An 18718-nucleotide genomic window follows, 5' to 3' on the forward strand; every position below is an offset into this window, starting at 1 on the left:
GGGGCGCCGTGATGGCGGCTGCCCCGCCTCAGGAGCCCCGCGACCCGCCTCAGGAGCTGCACAGCCCGCCCCGAGGCGGCAACCGTGAGGAGACGGCCGCGCTCCGGGGGCTGTGCCCGGCAGGTAATGGCTCCAGCCCTCCGGCGGCAGCTCCTGAGGTACTGTGGTGGTTTTACAGCACAGGTGCTTCTTAGAACGTGGCCGGCCGTAGGCTGCTTTGTTCAGGCTTCTTCTCAGGGGAAATTTTGGTTGAGGAAAGCTTAAGGTGAAGGAAGCGCTGACATCTCCCTCTGGTTTATGTGGTGGTCGTGTGGAGCGGCTCGTTGGTGTCACCCCGTCCTGAGTACCCGCTGTGGAAAAACAAAAGCAATTTTTGGAGTATTTGTCTCTGTAAAAGTGAAATTCTGTGTATTTCTCTCCATAAAGTGTGTCCTTACCACCATTTTTAACGAATATGAATAAATGTCCAGTCAGAGTGTCGTTATTCCCCCTGCACAATCAGTAAGATCACTCAGAGGAGATGCAGTGTGCTAACCTTGTAGCTTGGCAGGTGGTTCAGATAAATGCTTCAGTGGATGAAGGATATTTTAACAGGAACCTATCATTTGGACATTTAGTTAAGTACAATAATTAAAAAAAATCCATTTTATTTATTTCCTAATTGTCAGGAATTTTAACCCTGTGTGCTGCCAGGCCTGCTGTTGAAGGGTTTTGCCTTTGGGATGCACCCCAGACCTCTCAGTTCTACAATCTTTAAACATCTTGGCTCTGCCGTTGCAAGGTATGGTGTTTGGTTCCACCTGCTGTCTGATTTGGGAAGCTCCCTGTTTTATTGATCAGCACTTGGGCCTTGGTATATGCTGACTTTTGCTTCCAGCCACTGTTTAACTTGAAAAACTCCTTGTTTCGTGGATCTGGTGACTGAAATTTGTAGTTGGTAATAAGGCAAGTCTGGATTTTGATCCTACTTAGGATACCAGATAAATTCTAAACTTTAGAATTATTAAAAGTAGGAGCTGTATTACCTAACTGGGACTTAATTCTAGTCAGCATCGATACAAAGCTATTAGATTTTGTCACGTTGATTTTTAAACGTTAGAGGAATAGATATGGAAACAGAAATTTATGTGGAGATTTTTCTTTCATTGCTTACATTTTATTGAAGACAGAGGAGAAACCCAAACTCCAAAGCAACACCAACCCTGAATTTGACCATGAACCAGGCACTGAAGGGAGGGAGAATGCCTAGTATCCTAGAGAAACCACGCGAGGACAATTCATTCTTAGATAAAGGAGAGCCAGGAAATGCTGCCAAGATTGATAGGATCTCAAGTTATCTTCCACACGAGCACTGGTACTGCAAATTAAGTTGCCCGATTTCAAGGTGTTTTTGTTGTTTGTTTTTTTTTTTTTTTTTTTTTTTTTTTTTAAAGCTTCTAGCATATCCCAAAATATTCATATACCTCAAAATGCATGTTATTTGGGAAAAAAAAAAGAACAGGTATTTAGAAATAAATGGACATAAAAAAGTTATGATACATCACTTAGAATTATCTACATTCACAGGGCCTTTGTTATGCATTTCTTGCTAGCACATTTATTTGGCAGTACATTTCAGTGGAGCTGAGGTTCAAGTCAGAACTGAGTTGGCCCCAGCTCCAGTTAAATACCGCAGGCATTAGCTATGCCCCCACGCATTTTTTTCTTACCTTTCTGTAGAAAACAATAGTTCCCTCCTTGAAACCATTCTGTTAACAACATCCATGAGATGGGGTGATAAAGTGGTTCTGAGCAGTTCTCTTTGTCTTTACTGAAGAAAACAGCATTGGAACTTATAACTTTCATATCCTTAAAAATCAAAGTAAACAAGTAAACTAAACAGTTTTTAAGTATTCCTTTTTGTTTGTTTGTTTGTTAAGCAGTATAAATTTGTTAGAGATAAAGCAAAATTAGCTCTACCTCAGCACCTCAGCATTCTTCTTACTGCTCTGTTTTTGCTTTAGAAACTGTCTGATATATGTAATGAATCTTTTAGAGCATATTTTGTGCTTCTAAACAAAGCGTGCTTTGTCTGGGTTCCCTATGATACCCTTTACCTTGGCAGATGATATGGGGACCGCTGCTGCCAGGCTGGTATCTCACTCTTCTTCTACTGACTAGTGCCAACCTATGCCAAGAAAACAGAACCCCTCCCTAATCTGCAGAGCTCCTGCAGGCCAAACATGCTTTTAATGTTGGCAGCAGACGTTGTATTAAGCTGTTGCTGGAGTGGGTCTGTTCCAGGTACAGAGAGCAGGCACCTGGCCTAGGAATGTCCTGAATTATGTCTAGTCCTCAGATCAAAAGCACAGACTGTCTTTCTGCTGCGCTTTTTATTTTATTAAATATCCATCTCTGTCACATTACTGTTTATTATTTCAGTTGCATCTTCTGACTGTCTAGCTGTGTTCCTTGCCATCCAGCTAAGTGCTAGAAGAAAGAACCCTGCACTGTGAGAATGACAGTGTGCTGAAGGCTCTCAAGATCCTAGCGATACATGGCTAGACATCTGCAGCATAAAACAGCTCCAGATGAGATTTTTATTTACCAAGTTCTAGAAAAAGCCTCAAAAGTGTGTTGGAAAGGCATGGACTGCTCAGAGGAAGAAGCCTGCTGGAGAATTTCTTTCTTCAGAAATATACTGATGTGAGCTTGCAACTCGAATCCTTCCCCTGTAGCATCACCAGCCCTGTGCTCACTTGTCGGGCTGCCAGGGCTGTGCCTTCTGGCTCAGTCATGCCGAAAAGGACCGACGGTCACCGTGACAAGAAGGCTCGCTTTGTATAGCAACCGCACCAGGATGTGGGGGAGAAGTCTCACTGCCCTTTAACTGTACGAGAAGGTCCAGGTGAGAGCTCTCGGTTTGGTCTCCTTTTTTGAAAGGCAGCAGATGCCAAAAACAATCTGGACAAGCTGGAGATACTTCTGGAAGGGGCAGGGACAACAAAAAAAATCAAGTCTGTATGATTCTTGCAGTGTAACAGTCTCCCTAGGAAGCACGCTGATTGACAGACAGTAAATAAAATCCCTGGCTTCCTCAAAATAACTCCTTGGATTCGCTTAGAGGTCCGATGAGCCAGGAGTGTTTTTTTTTTTTTTTTTTTTTTTTTTTTTATCAAAAATAACAGAAATGACTGGATGACATGAAGGAAACAGCCATTCACAGAATGAGTCGAATCAGTAGTGCTGTTTCTCAGAGGGAGTGGGAACTGTTATTCTCTCTGCCCCATTGGTGTCAGGTAGGGCACTGATACCCATTTTATGTACACAGGTCCTTCACAAGGCCCACGTTTTGCTTACACGAGACATTTGCTTAGCATTTCTGAGTGCACGAGCTGTCTCTGCTTGTGCCATTATATCCCTGGAGTAGGACCAGTTATTCCTCTGCCACTCTGCTGGCGTGCCACCTCTGCTACAGAGCAGGCCAGTCTGTTTCAAACTGAATTGACAACCAACTACAGCATTAATAGACTTAGTGGTTAGAAGAAGGGAAGTATCAATAAACCAGGATGGCAGAGTTTTCTAGGTGTAAGCTTGCAGCATTTTAGTAATGGAAATGCAACAAGATGGGCTCAGTGTGAGTGGCATTTCTCTGTAGCTGAAATCTGCTTCTAAGACCCCCAGTTGAGTACAAAGGAGGGTGCTTTGGCTACCTTTGTTTTCCCCCCATTAGTTAGGTGGCCAAATCCACAGCAGCACAGACAAGATGAGACAAGATGGGGATGCTGAGTAAAAAGAAGGCGGCAGCAGTAGCAAGACAGACATGTGGAAGGAATATCACTTGCTTTTTTTCCAAAATCAGCTAGTTTGATTAGACACACTTCCAGGTACAAGCCAGGTTTCTGTCTGTTGCACACATGGTTTTATCTCTGGTTTTCTGATTTGATTAAATGGTTGAAGGCAGTTCAGTCATGCCTGGTTTGCACGTGCAGTTAGCTTGCCAAGCAGCCATCCAGTGGAACCCAGTTTTCAACACACGGTAGGGAAGCTTTCCCTTTGTTCCCACCCTGTCTCTTTTTCTTTGGAGCCAGTTTGTGGCGGTGGCAGGAGAAGAGCGGCAGAGGGAGCATCGTGGGCGTCAAATCCATAGCAGGCTGGAAAGGGCCACGGTGTCACTTCCTTTGTGCTTGGTTTGCTCATACAGGCCGTGGTGTAAGAGCATGATCTCACTAACAGCTGTGTGCAGGAGTGAAGCCTTAACCACACAGCAGCTCTGATGAATTTCCTCTGAGATACAGTTCTTGTGCTTGTAGGAGTGGCTCAGGTAAGGGCAAGTGTTTTCATCAAGGTAACGAGCGTTTTCATCGAGGTATGAGCAAGGAGTATGCAAAGGCCCCTGCAAACAACCTCCAGGCTTTTCTACCATTTGGTCCAAATGTTTTCTTGGTAGAGCTGTTCAAAACTGTTCCTTCCCCTTCCAGTCGCTGTGCTGTGTCCTTGTGCCATGTCCTGCAGTGATCTCTGAGTGAGCGGGCTCCTCTGCTGGACCCCCGCCATTAGCAGAACTCCTCTGATGCAGATTGAGACAGGTTTTTAGTAATTACAGCCAAGGTGTAGAGGATTGAAGAAGTGGAAGGAGGTGGCCTAGAACATGCATTCTGATCCACTTGGGGTTACGGTCACTGTGGGTGACTTTGTGTTGTCTTTTTGGTGGAAACAGAATTAGGTTACAGATAACCTGAAGTATACCAGTGGGACCCTTTTAAACAGTCTTAGCAAAGAAAGTCTAGTGGCATTATCGGTTATTAACAGCTTCATGAAAGCGAGTTTTCTATTTGTTTTTCTCTCACGCAATATATTAAATGATAATTAGGACTCCTGCATCTTTGCAGATACATTTTACGATGAGAAATACAAATATACCTGACTCTTTCTGTTATAAACCAAATAAAACTGCAAATTTATGCAGCTCTGTATGTATACTACATGCTTTTTCTGCTATGCAAAGCCAAGTTATTTAGATTTTACATGAACCCAAATTAAATTTCTTAGTTTTCTAAAATCATTGTGGGTTGGAATACCTTTCCACTTAGGTTCTCTGCTTGTGTTTCCATCAGAGATCTGATGGAAGTTCTCTGAAATGTCTCAGATTCCTGTGACAAAAAAGATGGAGGTATGCCCAGCGCAGATCTGATGACTCAAAACTATTTGTCCTTTGGAACCCACAGCACAGGATTTTGGCTGTATTCAGGCATTTGGGAAGCAGTAACTTCTATAGACTTTTCTTAAGTCTTTCTGGGAGCCGGTAAACACAGACTTATCCCGCAAAGTTAAGTTTTGCAACTTAAGAAGTTTTACTGGCATTGGCTTCTTTGACACAGTTAACATTTCTCTGTGCTGGAAATGTGGTTTAATTTACTGGTCAGAGAGTGTGCTGCAGACAAAAGCACAACTATGTTTTCTTTTACTAGAAAAAGATGTGGGACAGTCAAAGAAGAAATGAGAAATCGTGCTTGATCCAAAGACCCATTTAGGCTCATTTGTTTAGAATCTAAATAAATTTGTTTAGAGTCCCATGGTTATGTAGAATGTTTCAAAAGAATGCACTATGTGCACGTGCAAATACTGGATGTTGCTTATTGTTTAACAGCTGGGAAAATATGTGCAAAATGAACAATACTTTGTGTAGGTGGGAGAGAACCTAGTATGTTTAATACCAACAAACACATCTTTAATCCTTACTGCTAAAACCCACTATGACTTTGACCAGAAAGATTACTGTATCTGCTACTGTTGAAGTATGTTAGAGATTCCTTCATATATATGTATTTATTGACATGAACTCTTTCTGTACAAACAAAGAGAAACTACACATGGGTTCAGCAAACCAGGGAGTGATTTATTTATTTATTTATTTATTTATTTATCCTGAGGATTTTCAATAATCCTGATGTGTGTGCAGTGTGGTTGGTCTCAATATCTTTAGTTATATAACATAAATGCCCTGCTGTGTTGTAAGTCACGCAGGGGGCAGAGCGGCGTGACTGCAGTGCCTGCTGTACCTCAGACCGCAAGCCTGGGCGATGATACGAGGGGCTGAACTTGGTGGAAAGACTCTTGCCGATCCTAATGAGCTCTGGATATGGCCCAGACTCGAGCAGCAGTGGCTTGACTTTATTGGAATGCCACCAGCATCGTGTTGAGTCATGCGCACACAGATGCATACACATCCTCTTAAAGTCTAAAATAGCTTGCAAAAGCAATGCCAATGCCACAAGCAGAGATGCCATTTGAATTTCATCAGTTTCTTCTAAATTAATTCAAAAACGTTGTGTGAGATTTTGTTACTTGACTTTGGTTTTAATGGAAATGCACTCCAATCCCCCTGGCATTCCCTCTGATAAGTTTCTAGAAAACCGCCAGTTCTGCTGCCAGTTTAAGCTTGGTCTATTGTGTAGTTTAAGCATAAAGCTACATAAATTGCTCTCCATCTGGAGAGGCTTATCTCTGTATCTTTGGTTGACAGCTCGTACGTGCAATAGAAGGAGTGCTACAGGTTGGAACTTGAAACCACCGCTTTGGCGAGCAGCAGACTCTGAGATTTGTAGCTGGTGGTATTAACAAGGATTGTTTTAACTAATGTTCCTCCCTCCTGGTTGCAAACTACTGCAGTTTCCCTGTAAATCTCATGAGAACTCCTCAGGTCATAGCTCACACAGCCAAATGGTCATGCAAGACTCTAAGCCTTCTTCTGACCAGGCAGAACTGCCAAGATGTGCACACAGCCACAGAGCTTGAAAGCAAGACCTGTAGTGACTCAGAAATTGAAATACCAAATGTTATTTTCAAAATACCCAATTGTTTAAGTCACTGCCTAGTTGTGCTGACTCAGGAGTGTTGAATTTGGGGTGGCTGTCCTACTGTAAGCTCTTAAAACTGTAGGGAGTAACGAGGATCTTATTTCACAGCTCCCCTCTAAACTGCTCCGTAAAAGGCTGTGGGGGAAAACAGAGGTTAGTGCACATACTTTTATTTTGCTTACAACTTTGATGCCCTCGCTAGGGCTAACGTCAGCAAAATGGTATGTCAAGGAGTTAGACAGCCTCTTGTGCTTTCACTGCCATTCTTTGGATTTTCGTCTGCTCTTCCAGCCGTTTCTTCTTCCTGCTGAACATACAGCTCTTAAATTCAACTGATGCTTACAAATAAGACAAGGCTGTTATCATTCACAGAAATCTGTTAAATATAATCCCTATAATTAGCCAGAAAATATTACAGTAGTTTGCAGTCGAGTGTGTCTTTTCCTTTCTCCCAGTTTACCCGTTGCAGGAGCAGCTTTGTGTTCCAGTAGGGTAAGCGGGAAGGACACCTGCCAGCACCAAAGGCATTCAGGCTGCTGCAGTTTAGCTGATTCCTTGCCCATATTTGTTCTTTTGAGTGCCAAGGCTTTTTTTTTTTTATATATAATAATAATAGTTCCTAGCTTATTTAGAGTTGTAGCCCATACCGTGCGATCTGGGGATGTTTGCCTCACCCTAGCCCACGGTACTTGGCAAACCAGCATCTTTTCCCAGGCCTGCTGCTGACTCGCAGGCAGATAACAGGGGTCTGAAGCTCTCCCTCACCTGTCAGGATAAAACCTATCCCTCCGGTTCAAGGAGCTCTTTGTATATTCCTAAGCACTGGTAATGACGGGCAGGGGAAGGTTTACAAAAGAGGCATTTCTCAACCTGCTTTCTGTCAAAGCAGGGCCAGGGTTTCTGAGTTCTGAATTTGCCCTCTGCTTTTTTGTGTGGCACACTTCATATTACCGCAGTGGAAAGAAGTGAAAGCGTGAGGGAAAGAAAGCTAACTGTGTGGTTGGCATGGCATTTGAGAAATGGTCCATGAGCTTCTCTGTAAATTTCAACTGTAGTCCCATATATATGGTGTAATTATCCAGGAACATGCTACAAGCTGGGAGTGTGTATGAGCGTGCTTCCTTGCTTTTGTCTTTTTCAAGCTATATGTTTTGTTTGAGTCTGCCAGGAAATGATTTAGCTCCTCATGGGGAGGTTGTGGATGTATATAACTAACTCTTTAAATCGTATTTAAAAAAGGGAGATAGGAACCTGGTGTTAGTAGAGAACAGGCATGGAAAGCCTCCTGTGCATTGGGAAAGCAGCCACCTGGAGGTGCCATTTCAGCACAGCTCTGCGTGCCGTCGGGATGGCAGTTCTTTTCAAAATTCTTCATTCATTCTTTGCAGATATATTATGAAAGACCATATTTACAGATGCATAGAGCTTTTAAGTTTTAAAGATTTTGGTCCTTTGAAAGAGACTTAGCATGTGGTTATTCCGCGTCAGAGCACATTTCAAAACCGCAATGTATTTGCTTCCTCTTAAGAGCTCAAGAGCACTAATGATACCGTGAGCAGAAGCACGTGAGGCTGTTTCTGTACGTATTGTTAACTACTAGCATGTACTTCTTCAAGCAGTGATTTTTTTTTTTTTAATGCTCCTTTTCTCTTTGAGGATCTAGCTTTTGTACGTTATCACTTTGTTGCTACTGTGATGTCTGAAGAGAAGATTTAATGAGTGTTAAACTCCTAAAGCTGTGGATTCTGCAATAATTAAAAATGCTATCTCATTGTACAAGAAAATATATTAAAATATTAAGATTCTTAAAATAAATCAGCTTAGAGCAAGAAATCTGAATCAAGGAAAGTCTATCATTTATCTCAGAAGTTCTTGCTTTAGTTGATTTGTTAAGCTCCTAGACTATGCAAATGGATTTATGTTATCTTTTTAATGAAGAGCAGTGTAAAACCATGTTAAATAGAAGGGAAGAGAAAAAAGGGAGTGAGCCAGCCTTGATTATTGTAATGAGCCTGAAGAAACTGTGTTATAAACAATGTCACCACAGTTTTTGTGGAAGTGAAAAAGAGAAACAAAAGGAATATGAGAAATGCAAGTGCTCTGATTCTGGCGATTACATTTCTTCTCTGCTGGCCCTCCACCTGTGGCCATCACTGCTGCTCTTCGTTCTGCAGTTATCAGAGGTGTAAAAGCTTTGGCTCTACCATGAGCTGCGCAGCATCAGCAGTCGTGTGGCCTCCGTCCTCCAAAGGAGAAACTGGTCAGATTTTGGAGGTGGTGTAGTTGTGGTGAAAGGGGCATTACACATGTAGTGTATCTGGGACTCTTCAGAGCTGATGTATTTGCTGTTTTTTGACAGCCTCTGATCAGAACAAAAGCTTCAGCATATTAACATTTTTAGCAGTAGTTGCTGACAACATTCAATGACATTCCCATAGGATTTTTTTTAATATTATTATTTTTATTAACATCTTATTATATTTAGCAATTACATATGAATTTGCAGTGAAAGAACTTTGCACAATGTAGGAGAAAAATCCAGATCCCATTACTGCTGTACCTGCCTCAGTTAAAAACTGAATCTCGTCCACAGTGAGAAAATATTACAACATTGGTATTCTGTAACTGAGAAGGCAGTGCAAAGCCATTTTCCATCTCGTAACCTAACTCAGCAACCTTTTGTAGCTTTTAAATACTACCCAGTCTGTAATTCACATTATGTGTAAGTATTCCTTAATGAACGGAGGTCTTGCGTAGCATTTCTGTGTGCAACTGTAGCTGAATGCAAACCAAGCGTAGCTTTCAGCTTCACACTTGCTCATCTGCAGGCGGTGCAGAGTCCCTTGAGGGCTCGAGGAGTCCCACACCGGGCAGTATTGGCTGTATTGCCCTCTGGGCTCTGTTCAGTACCAGTGTCAGCTGGTGTTTCACTGGATGGAAACTGCTGCAATGGCAGGAGTCTGGGAACCAGGAGTCAGCACGTGAAGTGATGCCAGCGGACCTCAGGGATGTGATGTCTGAAGGCCAGCAACAGGGCTGGAGTTTCCCAGTCCCCCTGGTAGGGGACAAAGACACTAAAGCAGCGGACTTCAGTTTCTCGTGACTCTTAACTAGCTTTTTCAGCTCCCGTGGGTCCTGTGGTGATAGAGGACCCATCAGCTCAGCGCGTTGCCCAGCCCTGTGGTCGTGCCCTTAGGAGTGGGAAGGACCAAGCAGAGATCCAACCTAAGCACGTGGTTAAGTGACTCAGTGACTCAGAACTGTAGCCTATTCAACAGTTTTAGGTAAATTTCTTCTTCAATCAGCATACTTCCTGTGTCTAGATATTTATTAGATTTGTTTTTCTCCTTCTCATTATGATGGGACCAGTGCCAACATGTTTAAGAGACCATCGGGAGCAAACTGTGGATATTTAAAGATTCCCCGAACTTGAATCTGAGTGACGCGTCGCACTGCTGCGTAAGGACTCTGCTGGGGTATGGGACTGTTCTGGTGAAATTGGCTCAAGATGGGGTGTATTTTATTATGTGATGATTTTAAAGCTCTGGACAGGCTGGGCCAACTCGTGAGGTGGAGCCATCGATTTTTAATTTAACCCAGCATTTTGATGCCAGTGATTCTGTAAGAGTTCCCACAGCTGAAGGCTGGCTAGTGAACTTAAAGTTATCTTAGATATTTATAGGGTGCCTATTCTTGTAGGGGCTTTCTGGCTGTCCTTATTGAGTGAGGGAAGATGGGAAAAGACTCTAAAAGACTGTTCCAGGCACCAGGAACTTTGGGTTCAGTTGCAGTTTATGGCTTCTGGAATAGTCACTGAGTTACTCAGCCTCAGTTCTCCCAGATGTATCTGCTGCAGGGAGTAACGCTCCGTTCTGTGCGGAGGGACACAGCTCTGGTGCTTGTGATTAATCTTGCAGATATCAAGTGGTGGGAGTAAATTTGTTGTTACTCAATACGTTCTACTTATTTTGCAGGCTGTGAAATGAAACAGATACTGCGTTCGTGCCTTTGTACAAAGGAAAGCTAACAAAGAAAGAGATGTTACCGTTGCCTACTAATTTGAGTTAAATGTCAACAGTATGCAGTTTTGACTTGTATTTTTCTGTTCATTTCCCTTTGGAGCAATAAAGCCTGCAGGCAGGACGTTCTGGGACCTCACTGCCCTTCTCTGAAGGTTAATGGTCATTTTATCTTTAGCCTTGTGTTTGCAGGCACCGGAGTCAGACAGCCCTTTCCTCAAAACTGTGCTTCCGTGATTTCCCGTATTATTACTCCAGCTGACAGCCAGGGAGATGGGATCTGAGATGACCTTCACTTCTCAATTTTTATTTCGGTGGCAATAGAAATTCAGGATGCTGATGGTTTTAGGAATATTTTTCCAGATGTGTGAGTCCCTGGTTCTCGTCTTGCTTATACCTGTGCAAACAAATCAGGAGTAATTCTGTTGGAGACGTGGGCCAACATTAGTGCAAAACTAATATACATGGGAAGTCATTAAACTTGATTGCTATTCGCAGTGCAAACATTACTGGCAGTGTAGGTCTAATCTGTCTCCAAGGGAGCTTGGAGTGTTGCAAGGACATTGACTGGATCTATCCCTAGAGGGGAATTTGGGAAGAATGGGGTGTGGAGAACTCAATTCCTTATTCAAGTCGTCTCAGGATATTTGTTTAGACTCGGTAACTGTTACCTCTGACGTTCGACATCTAGACTAGGCAATGATCCATGTGCCTGTAGCTACGTAGTGTGCTCACGTTTCTTTCCAGATGGTCTTGCATATTGGTGCATGCCTGGACACCAAGAAGGAAAAGTTGTGTTGTTGGAACCTAATGTTTTTTAACATGGTATTTTCTTAAGCCAGAACGGGTAGAAATAGAGCTCCTTTGTTCAGCTTCTGTGCTACCCAAACTTAGACAAAAGAACTACAGTTTCCCCGTATATAAAATATTGACCATGCTCATATTTTCACAGGAAATACCAAGCTCTTCCACTGTGTCAAAAAAATAAAAATCTGCTTTTCATTCAGACTCATTAAAATTTTAGAATTGAGATTTATGATCTTGGATGGAAAAAAGCAGATACATGAGAAGCAGCACATGGCTATATTGTCTATGCATACAGGGATACCATTAGTTTCTCTATAAATAATGGCATGTTTACATGCAAATCAGTTGTAAATTTGTAAAATGTCAAACAAACACTTCTCTGTGTTATTTGTTTGGCAGTTGATGTTTTCTGACACTGAAGTCTGAGGTTATATTTGTGATCCTGCTGCAAATCTAGGGGAAATCACCTTTGGAATGACCCATGGTCTGACCTTCATCTCCAGATAATCCAGGAAGAGCTTGTGGTTGTGAGGACACAAAGGAGGCACAGACTAGAGAAGACAGATTTAGCATACTGGTATCTTTTTTTGCCATATTTCAGAAATCAGTAGTGCACTGGGTACACCATACTGAAGTTTATCTTCACTCCTTCCTCAGAGGTAAAGATAACATGCTAGTGGTAAGCCATTAGAAACCATTCATACTCGGAATTAGCAAATGCTAGAATCAAAGAGATTATATGTATTGCTGCTTCCTTTGAATTGTTCGTCTTATTGAAGGAGATTGCAGAAAGACATCTAGCAGGGAACAAAAGCAACGACAACAAAAATCCCCCAAATCCCAGGCATTGCACACCGAGTGTAAAACCAGACATAATTAGATCAACATACAGTAATTAGACTCCAGAGCAAGTATCATGGCCAATTCTTCAGGCTCACACGCATGAATAAAAAGCTGATACAGGGCACAGTTAGAGGCCCCTGGCTATACTCTACTTTCAGAGATAGGAGGAAAATGGGGGTCAAAGCCTAATATTAATCACAGATGGATGTATAAACTCAGAAGCAGAAATCCTCTTATCTCCATTTCTTTGTTTTCTGCAGCGTGCTGTGTTTGATTCCAGCCCGGTTTGTTTACAGCTCTGATAGTGCAGCTTTTAGAGTAATGCATATTCAGTTGTTTCTTTATTACTGAAGGGTTTTCACTGAAACTCCCCAACCCAGGCCCATTTGCCAGCCCAGGAATCTGACTTGTAAGAAAGCTAAATCTGTTTCTGCTTCAGGAAGGTGTTCCCTGATAGTCACATTTATGTTAGCACACAGTTAAACAATCCATGTGCCAAATGCAAAGAGAATTGCGGTATGAAGTGGCTTTCAATATTATGGTTTGATTTCTGTGCAGGATTTATTACAGGTTATAATGGAAGGAATGCTCTACATGCAGGTCAGCTGGAACGGCACAGCTTTAGAAATACTTAGGCATGATCAAGTGCAGCATAACATTTAGTCTGAAAGTTCTCAATGAACCTAGCCTTCATTGCTTAATGGTAACGGCACGAGAACTGGAAACTAGTCTTGGATTTTGCTGGATTTGTCCCAAATGCCTCATTTGGTGTCCAGACACTGATTGGCTTGCTTATTCAGAGTTAAACAAATAAACTGAAAAATCATTTTTTTGAGAGCTCACAGCCCTGCCCTGGAAGGAGGGGAGGCACCGTGCAGCTGCACAGCTCCAGCTGTGTGGAGGGATGCAGGAGGGCATGTGGTGCTTGGGCTGGCTGTAGCAGGGAATGGTGGCAAGAGGCAAAACGGGCTGCTGAAGTTTATCCAGCCCCATCCCCTCTCCTCCTAGCAAATGCCTCGCCCCAGCTCAAGAACTGCTGCACAGTTTGCAAGGGCAGGGCTGCAAAAGGCTCATGCACTGTGTGCAGAGCTCCATGGCCTGGAGTTTTTGTGGGGACTCCAGGAAACCGAAGTGTGCCTTGTGATGGAGGACGTCAATTCAGAGACCCCAAAATGTACTGGAAATTTGCAATGTTATGGCCTATCAGTTTCGGGTAGGATTTCCATTCCATTTGTGTGGTGAAAAATCCACAGGAAACTTCTGTCTTTCTCTGAAAATAGGCTAAAAAAACACAATTATCTGACAGCCATGTTTAAACAGTTTGTGAATTGTGTATTTTCACAGCTGCATGACGTCTGGGCCATCCCTGCTGCTTTGCACTGCACACAAGTCCTCATTCCACTCAGGCCAGCTTCAAGTGGGCATTTGAGAAGTGCGAAGTGTTTGCTGCCAGAGAGCTGGGAAGCGAGGACATGGTCAGCCTTTGGAGATCTGGCTGCAAGAGGCAGCAAGTAAAGCAGTAGATCTGATGGACATGAAACATATTTTGAATCGCTGGTGGTGTGTGTAGCTCCTGACACCTCTACTGTCGGGTGTGTACCCCGTGTATGTGTGTAGGAAGTGTCTGTGGCAACAGGCCAGTACCTTCAGCTCAGTTTGAGTTTCCCCTGTTGGATTACTCGTTGCTGTTGGTTAACTGCTGTGAAGAGGTCTCTCCTGCAGTGGCCCAGGTGAAAGTGCCCGTGAAACAAGTAACTCGCGGATTTTATGAGCTGTATTTTAGTGCAAGCGTTTCCCAGTGATCGGGTTGCGGGGCCTTGCTCAGACTTGCCTCTGGAGGAACTAACAAGCCCAGAAAGTTTGACAGGCGCTGGGAGCTCTGCCGCTGCCTTTCCATCCCTGCTGGTACCCCGAGGACAGGCAGCTTGCCACCTGGGCCTCTTGCTCTGCCTGCAGACTTGGAAGACAAAGTGAGGCAGATTTGGAAGTACAGTGGTAACAGAGAGTGGTGAGGATATTGGGCTGTGGAGGGAGAGCAATGACAGTGAGTGTGAAGAAGTCAAGGGGTACAGGCCATAATTTTCAAGTCAAAGTGGGCCCAGAGTGGCCCATTTCAGTCAAGCCAAGCCACAAACTTTAGAGGAAATCCAGATCAGATTCAGCATCCAGATGTCTGAACTTGCTCTCTTTCCTATCTTTAAAGAGCCATCGTTGCTTTGCCAAGGTCTGTATACTGTGGTTATTTGGTGTTCATCTAGTTTCCACGCTGAAAACAGCTTTAATTAATTAACTGGCAGTAGAGCAGCCCACTCGTTTAGCACTTAACAAGCAGGGAGCTAATGGCAGCTCAGCTCCTGTTTGGCTGTAAGGCCTGTATCAGCATCGCATAACTGCTTACTTGCACTGATTTACCTCTGGACTTGGGGCCATGATGTTTATCGACATCTAAGAGCTCGGATCTATCCCCAGAAAACTCGGTGTGGGGCTATTTGGAGCTGGGCTAGTGATGAAAAATCAGAGAAATGCTACCATGAAGTGGCTTGGAGACTGATATGGAGATAGAGAATCAAAAAGGATTAAATCCCGAGGTGGAGTAATTATTTTTAATGACTGTTTACCAGTGCTTCTTGGAAAGTAAGGATCTTTCTAAATGTGTGTGGTGAAACTGCCAGTTCCTGGGAACAGGACTACATTTGACCTAAATGAAAACCAACAGCTGAGGATTTGCATGTTCAAGTAACTTCAAGACAAAACCAAATACATGAAAGACAAAAGAATATTGAAAGGAAACATTCTGAACGCAAACCATCTCAGGTGGTTAGGAGGCAGGGAATCTGCTTCGTGTTAGCAAAAAATAGAATCTTTTGAAGCTTGAGGGCCTTATTCTACACCAGTTAAAAGGACGAAATTCTTCCAAAGCCATCAGGATTACATCCTTCCACTGGCTTTAGGATTGGGCCTTCCCACTAGAAAGCTACTTGATCTTTCTTGCTTTTAAATACAAACTTGAATTTCCAATGAGGTTTCCTTCATTTCTTGCTATTAAAGTTTCTTTTGGCAGCGTTTTCTGAACTAAGTGGCAGGCAGATTTCAGATGCAGTCCTCCATCCAAGGTTTTGTACACCAAGCCAGTGAGAACGCTTCCCCAGGGGTCTCTGGGAATTCCGTTCTCGTGGTTGTTACCCTAGAACCAGTCTTGGTTTTGACTTTTTTCCTTTGGACTTCCTCTGATGAGTGGAGATTGACACAATCCAGCTAGCCTTTGCCTCTCAGGATGAGGAGTTCAGTGTGGAGCCATTGTGACAAATGCAGTAATTCAGGCTGACAGTAAAACTCACCTGGATAAAACTTCAACTGTGGTTTTGTGTCTTTTCCAAAGAGAAGGCACATCTTGAAGTCAGGTTTGATTCCCAGTTCTTCTGTGGATGGCATTGAAGTTGGCTGCTTGTAGAAGGTTTTTCTTTTCTGCTAAGTGCAAAGCTAGACTAGAATATGATTGGTTTCTGCTTGTGATGGCCCTTGCACTTGATGTCAATTATTATTTGTGTCACAGCTTTCCTTTACATAGCAGGTGTTAATAAGGAAATGGAGATGTCCATTCAGAGATGGTGAAGTTCTGCACCATTAGAAAACTGCTGTAGCAGAGGCAGTTCTGGGACTCTATGCCAGAGGTGCAGTCCTCAAACTTCTAAGGGAAATGTTTTAAAATGTTTTTCATAATATTCTAGAAGAACTAATCCACTGTAGATCTGGCCTTGCTACTCAATTTGCAAAAGGACCTGATGTCGAAGTACTTGTAAAATATTCCTTACTGGCTTGCCAGACCCAACTATTCAAATATTATCTACTAGCCGAGAATAAATGCGGTTTTCTACTGATCTTTTATAGCACTCAGCATAAATCTTCTGTAGCAATGAGAGTTATGAACTAACTACATTCAAGCACACGTGTGTGTGTTTTTTTAAAATCAAGAGCAGAGATCCTTCCAGGCAGTGCGGCTCCAGGAGCTGACACCACTACTGGTGCTGACTGGTGCACCCTGGCTGCTGCGGGCAGCGCGATGTGCGGTGCCTCACCTCTGCTTGCACCTCATCGGGGCCACTGGCTGCCTGGGGATTGCCACATGAGCTGAATGTGGTGTGATGCCAGAAACGGGTGCAGCTATGCTGTCCTGGGGCTTGGATATCCCAGGGCTGTGTTCCCAGCATTAAACCATGGCCGTTTTCTCCTTTGCTGCCCGGTGAGGACCTCCTGAGTTGTAGCAGTGAGTACCAACGTTACATGTATCACCACGGGGCATCACAGGGCAGTATTTTTCTAACAGGGGTGTCCTGGCTACTTGAAACTCCAGAGCTTCTCTCCCGACCTTGCAATATTGCATGGACTTAGGTTTTTCTTCTGTTAATGTGCAGAGTAGCATGTTAGAATAGGTCGTGATTTACAGTGAGATGGGATAATGCCTGTTCTGGAAGGTCCTGCACACCCCTTGTGTGCTGGAGAACGCCGGCGGTTTTGAGTGGTTATTTCAGAGACGTTGCAATGCTTTCTGTAGCCTCTCTGTTTAAAAAATAACAGCAATGATACAATGTCCTCGGGGCTTCTTCGCCTCCTAATTACAACCAAGCCTCTCATTAGTCCCGTGGGGAGACAGAATCAAATGCCATGTGGTATTTTACACTTAGGATGCTGTGCTTACCACGAGCTGGAAGGAGGCAGGAAAAGGGGGAGTTAACAATTCATAACCATTTATGGAGCAGGCACAGCCCTCCTTGGACCCAGTTCAGCAGAGTCTGAGGGCCTCAGATCAGGAACTTTATCTGGCTAGTAATTGCATCGGCATGCTGCCTTCCTTGTGTGCAGGGGGGGGCATTTGGTGAGCAGGAGACGAAGCTGCAGAGTCCTTGTGCCGGCACAAGGATGAATTAAATGCACGCACGCCTCCAGGGAAGGACCATGGCTGGATTCTACAGTTGCCTGAAAAGTAAAAAGTAAGTGCCATGCTGAGCCCTCCCCTCCACCTTTCCACAGCGAGCTGACTCCAGTGGGTGCTTGGGAATTCCTCCCTCCTGTATTTCAGCAGCAGCACTGCACACGGTGCTCGTGCCTTGCAACTGATGTGCCATTCGGAGTATAAAGTGCAAAAATTCAACTCGAACTGAACTAACAAATGATGAAAATCGGTCATGCTTTTTTTCCTTCACAGATATGTGTGTATATATATATATATGTATGTCCAGTGGCAAACACAAAATACTGAAAAGGAAATTAAGAACCTTTTACTGTCTCATTATAGCAAAAGGAAAAACGTCCTCTTCTTTATTGATTAGCTACATTGTGTATGTAGAACAAATAATGAGAAATACAGAAATGCAGGTTGGCTTTTAAAAATGTTCAGCTAGAAATCTGGCATTAAATGCTCTCTGAGAACTCGATATGCTCAGTTTTTTGTATAAGCAACCTGAGGTGTACTCTGTAATTGCTCCTCATTGAGAGATTTGATTTTATTTAAAGTAAATATTTTTGATTGCTTCACTGTCATGTTCTGTGGGAGAGCTATAAAGGGAGAAGAGGATGGGGCAATGCATGTTAGTGTTTGTGCTTTAATCCACTGTCAAGACAGCTTTTGTTTTTCCTTGGATATTCTCTCTGCTAAGGAATGGAACAAAATTTTCTGCTGCAAAAAAACGAGCAGTGGTTTTTGGTGATAATTTGCATCAGTGGACTGTAGAGGGCTCTATTCTTGCATACAGTATGGGATTACAGAAAGTGCAAATTCACAGAGAAAAGCAAACAAAATTGTATTTTGAGGCTTAAGATATGAATGATGATAGCAAAAAGTATGGATGAAATCTTGGTTAGCAGGGGAAAAAAGTGCCAGTTCAATAGTGAAGCTGACAATTTCGTCTTTCTCTTTTTCCTTCTTCTAACTGTTGGATCCCTCGTACCAACAGTGTCTCACATTACTCTGGTAGAAATATGTATTTTTGAAGGCACTCAATTCCTACTGGATTTCAGTTAGAATTTCCATCCCATATTCCATCCCCCTTCTCCTCCTTTGAAACTTGTAATGGTGTCTATGAGAGGAATCTAAATATTTGGAAAGTAAGTCTGCCTTAGGTAAGAGGGAGGATGCAATCACAACGGACAAAAGGACTGAGAATTAGTCCTGATGAAGGCAGAGGGATCGGCACTTGAACTGACAACAAAATC

General features: G+C 43.2%; 1 protein-coding gene across 7 annotated transcripts in view; it reads left to right on the top strand.

Annotated features, from left to right (window-relative positions):
- The first annotated feature begins 11 nt into the window (after window positions 1-11).
- KIAA1210 (KIAA1210 ortholog) overlaps window positions 12-18718 on the top strand; it is a 60987-nt gene continuing 42280 nt past the window's right edge. For 2 of the 7 annotated variants that reach the window (XM_068697584.1, XM_068697575.1), the window contains exon 1: window positions 17289-17496. Coding sequence is in view for 3 of the 7 variants with exons in the window: in XM_068697575.1 (XP_068553676.1) it covers window positions 17435-17496 (62 nt within the window). In the remaining 4 variants the exon portion in view is untranslated. Of the gene's footprint in view, window positions 159-668; window positions 782-10103; window positions 10316-17288; window positions 17497-18718 lie in introns of those variants that run through there. The other 5 variants (XM_068697576.1, XM_068697583.1, XM_068697577.1 and 2 more) reach the window with 5 other exon arrangements.

The sequence above is a fragment of the Anas acuta genome, chromosome 13, assembly GCF_963932015.1.
Source record: "Anas acuta chromosome 13, bAnaAcu1.1, whole genome shotgun sequence".
Lineage (NCBI taxonomy): Eukaryota > Metazoa > Chordata > Aves > Anseriformes > Anatidae > Anas > Anas acuta.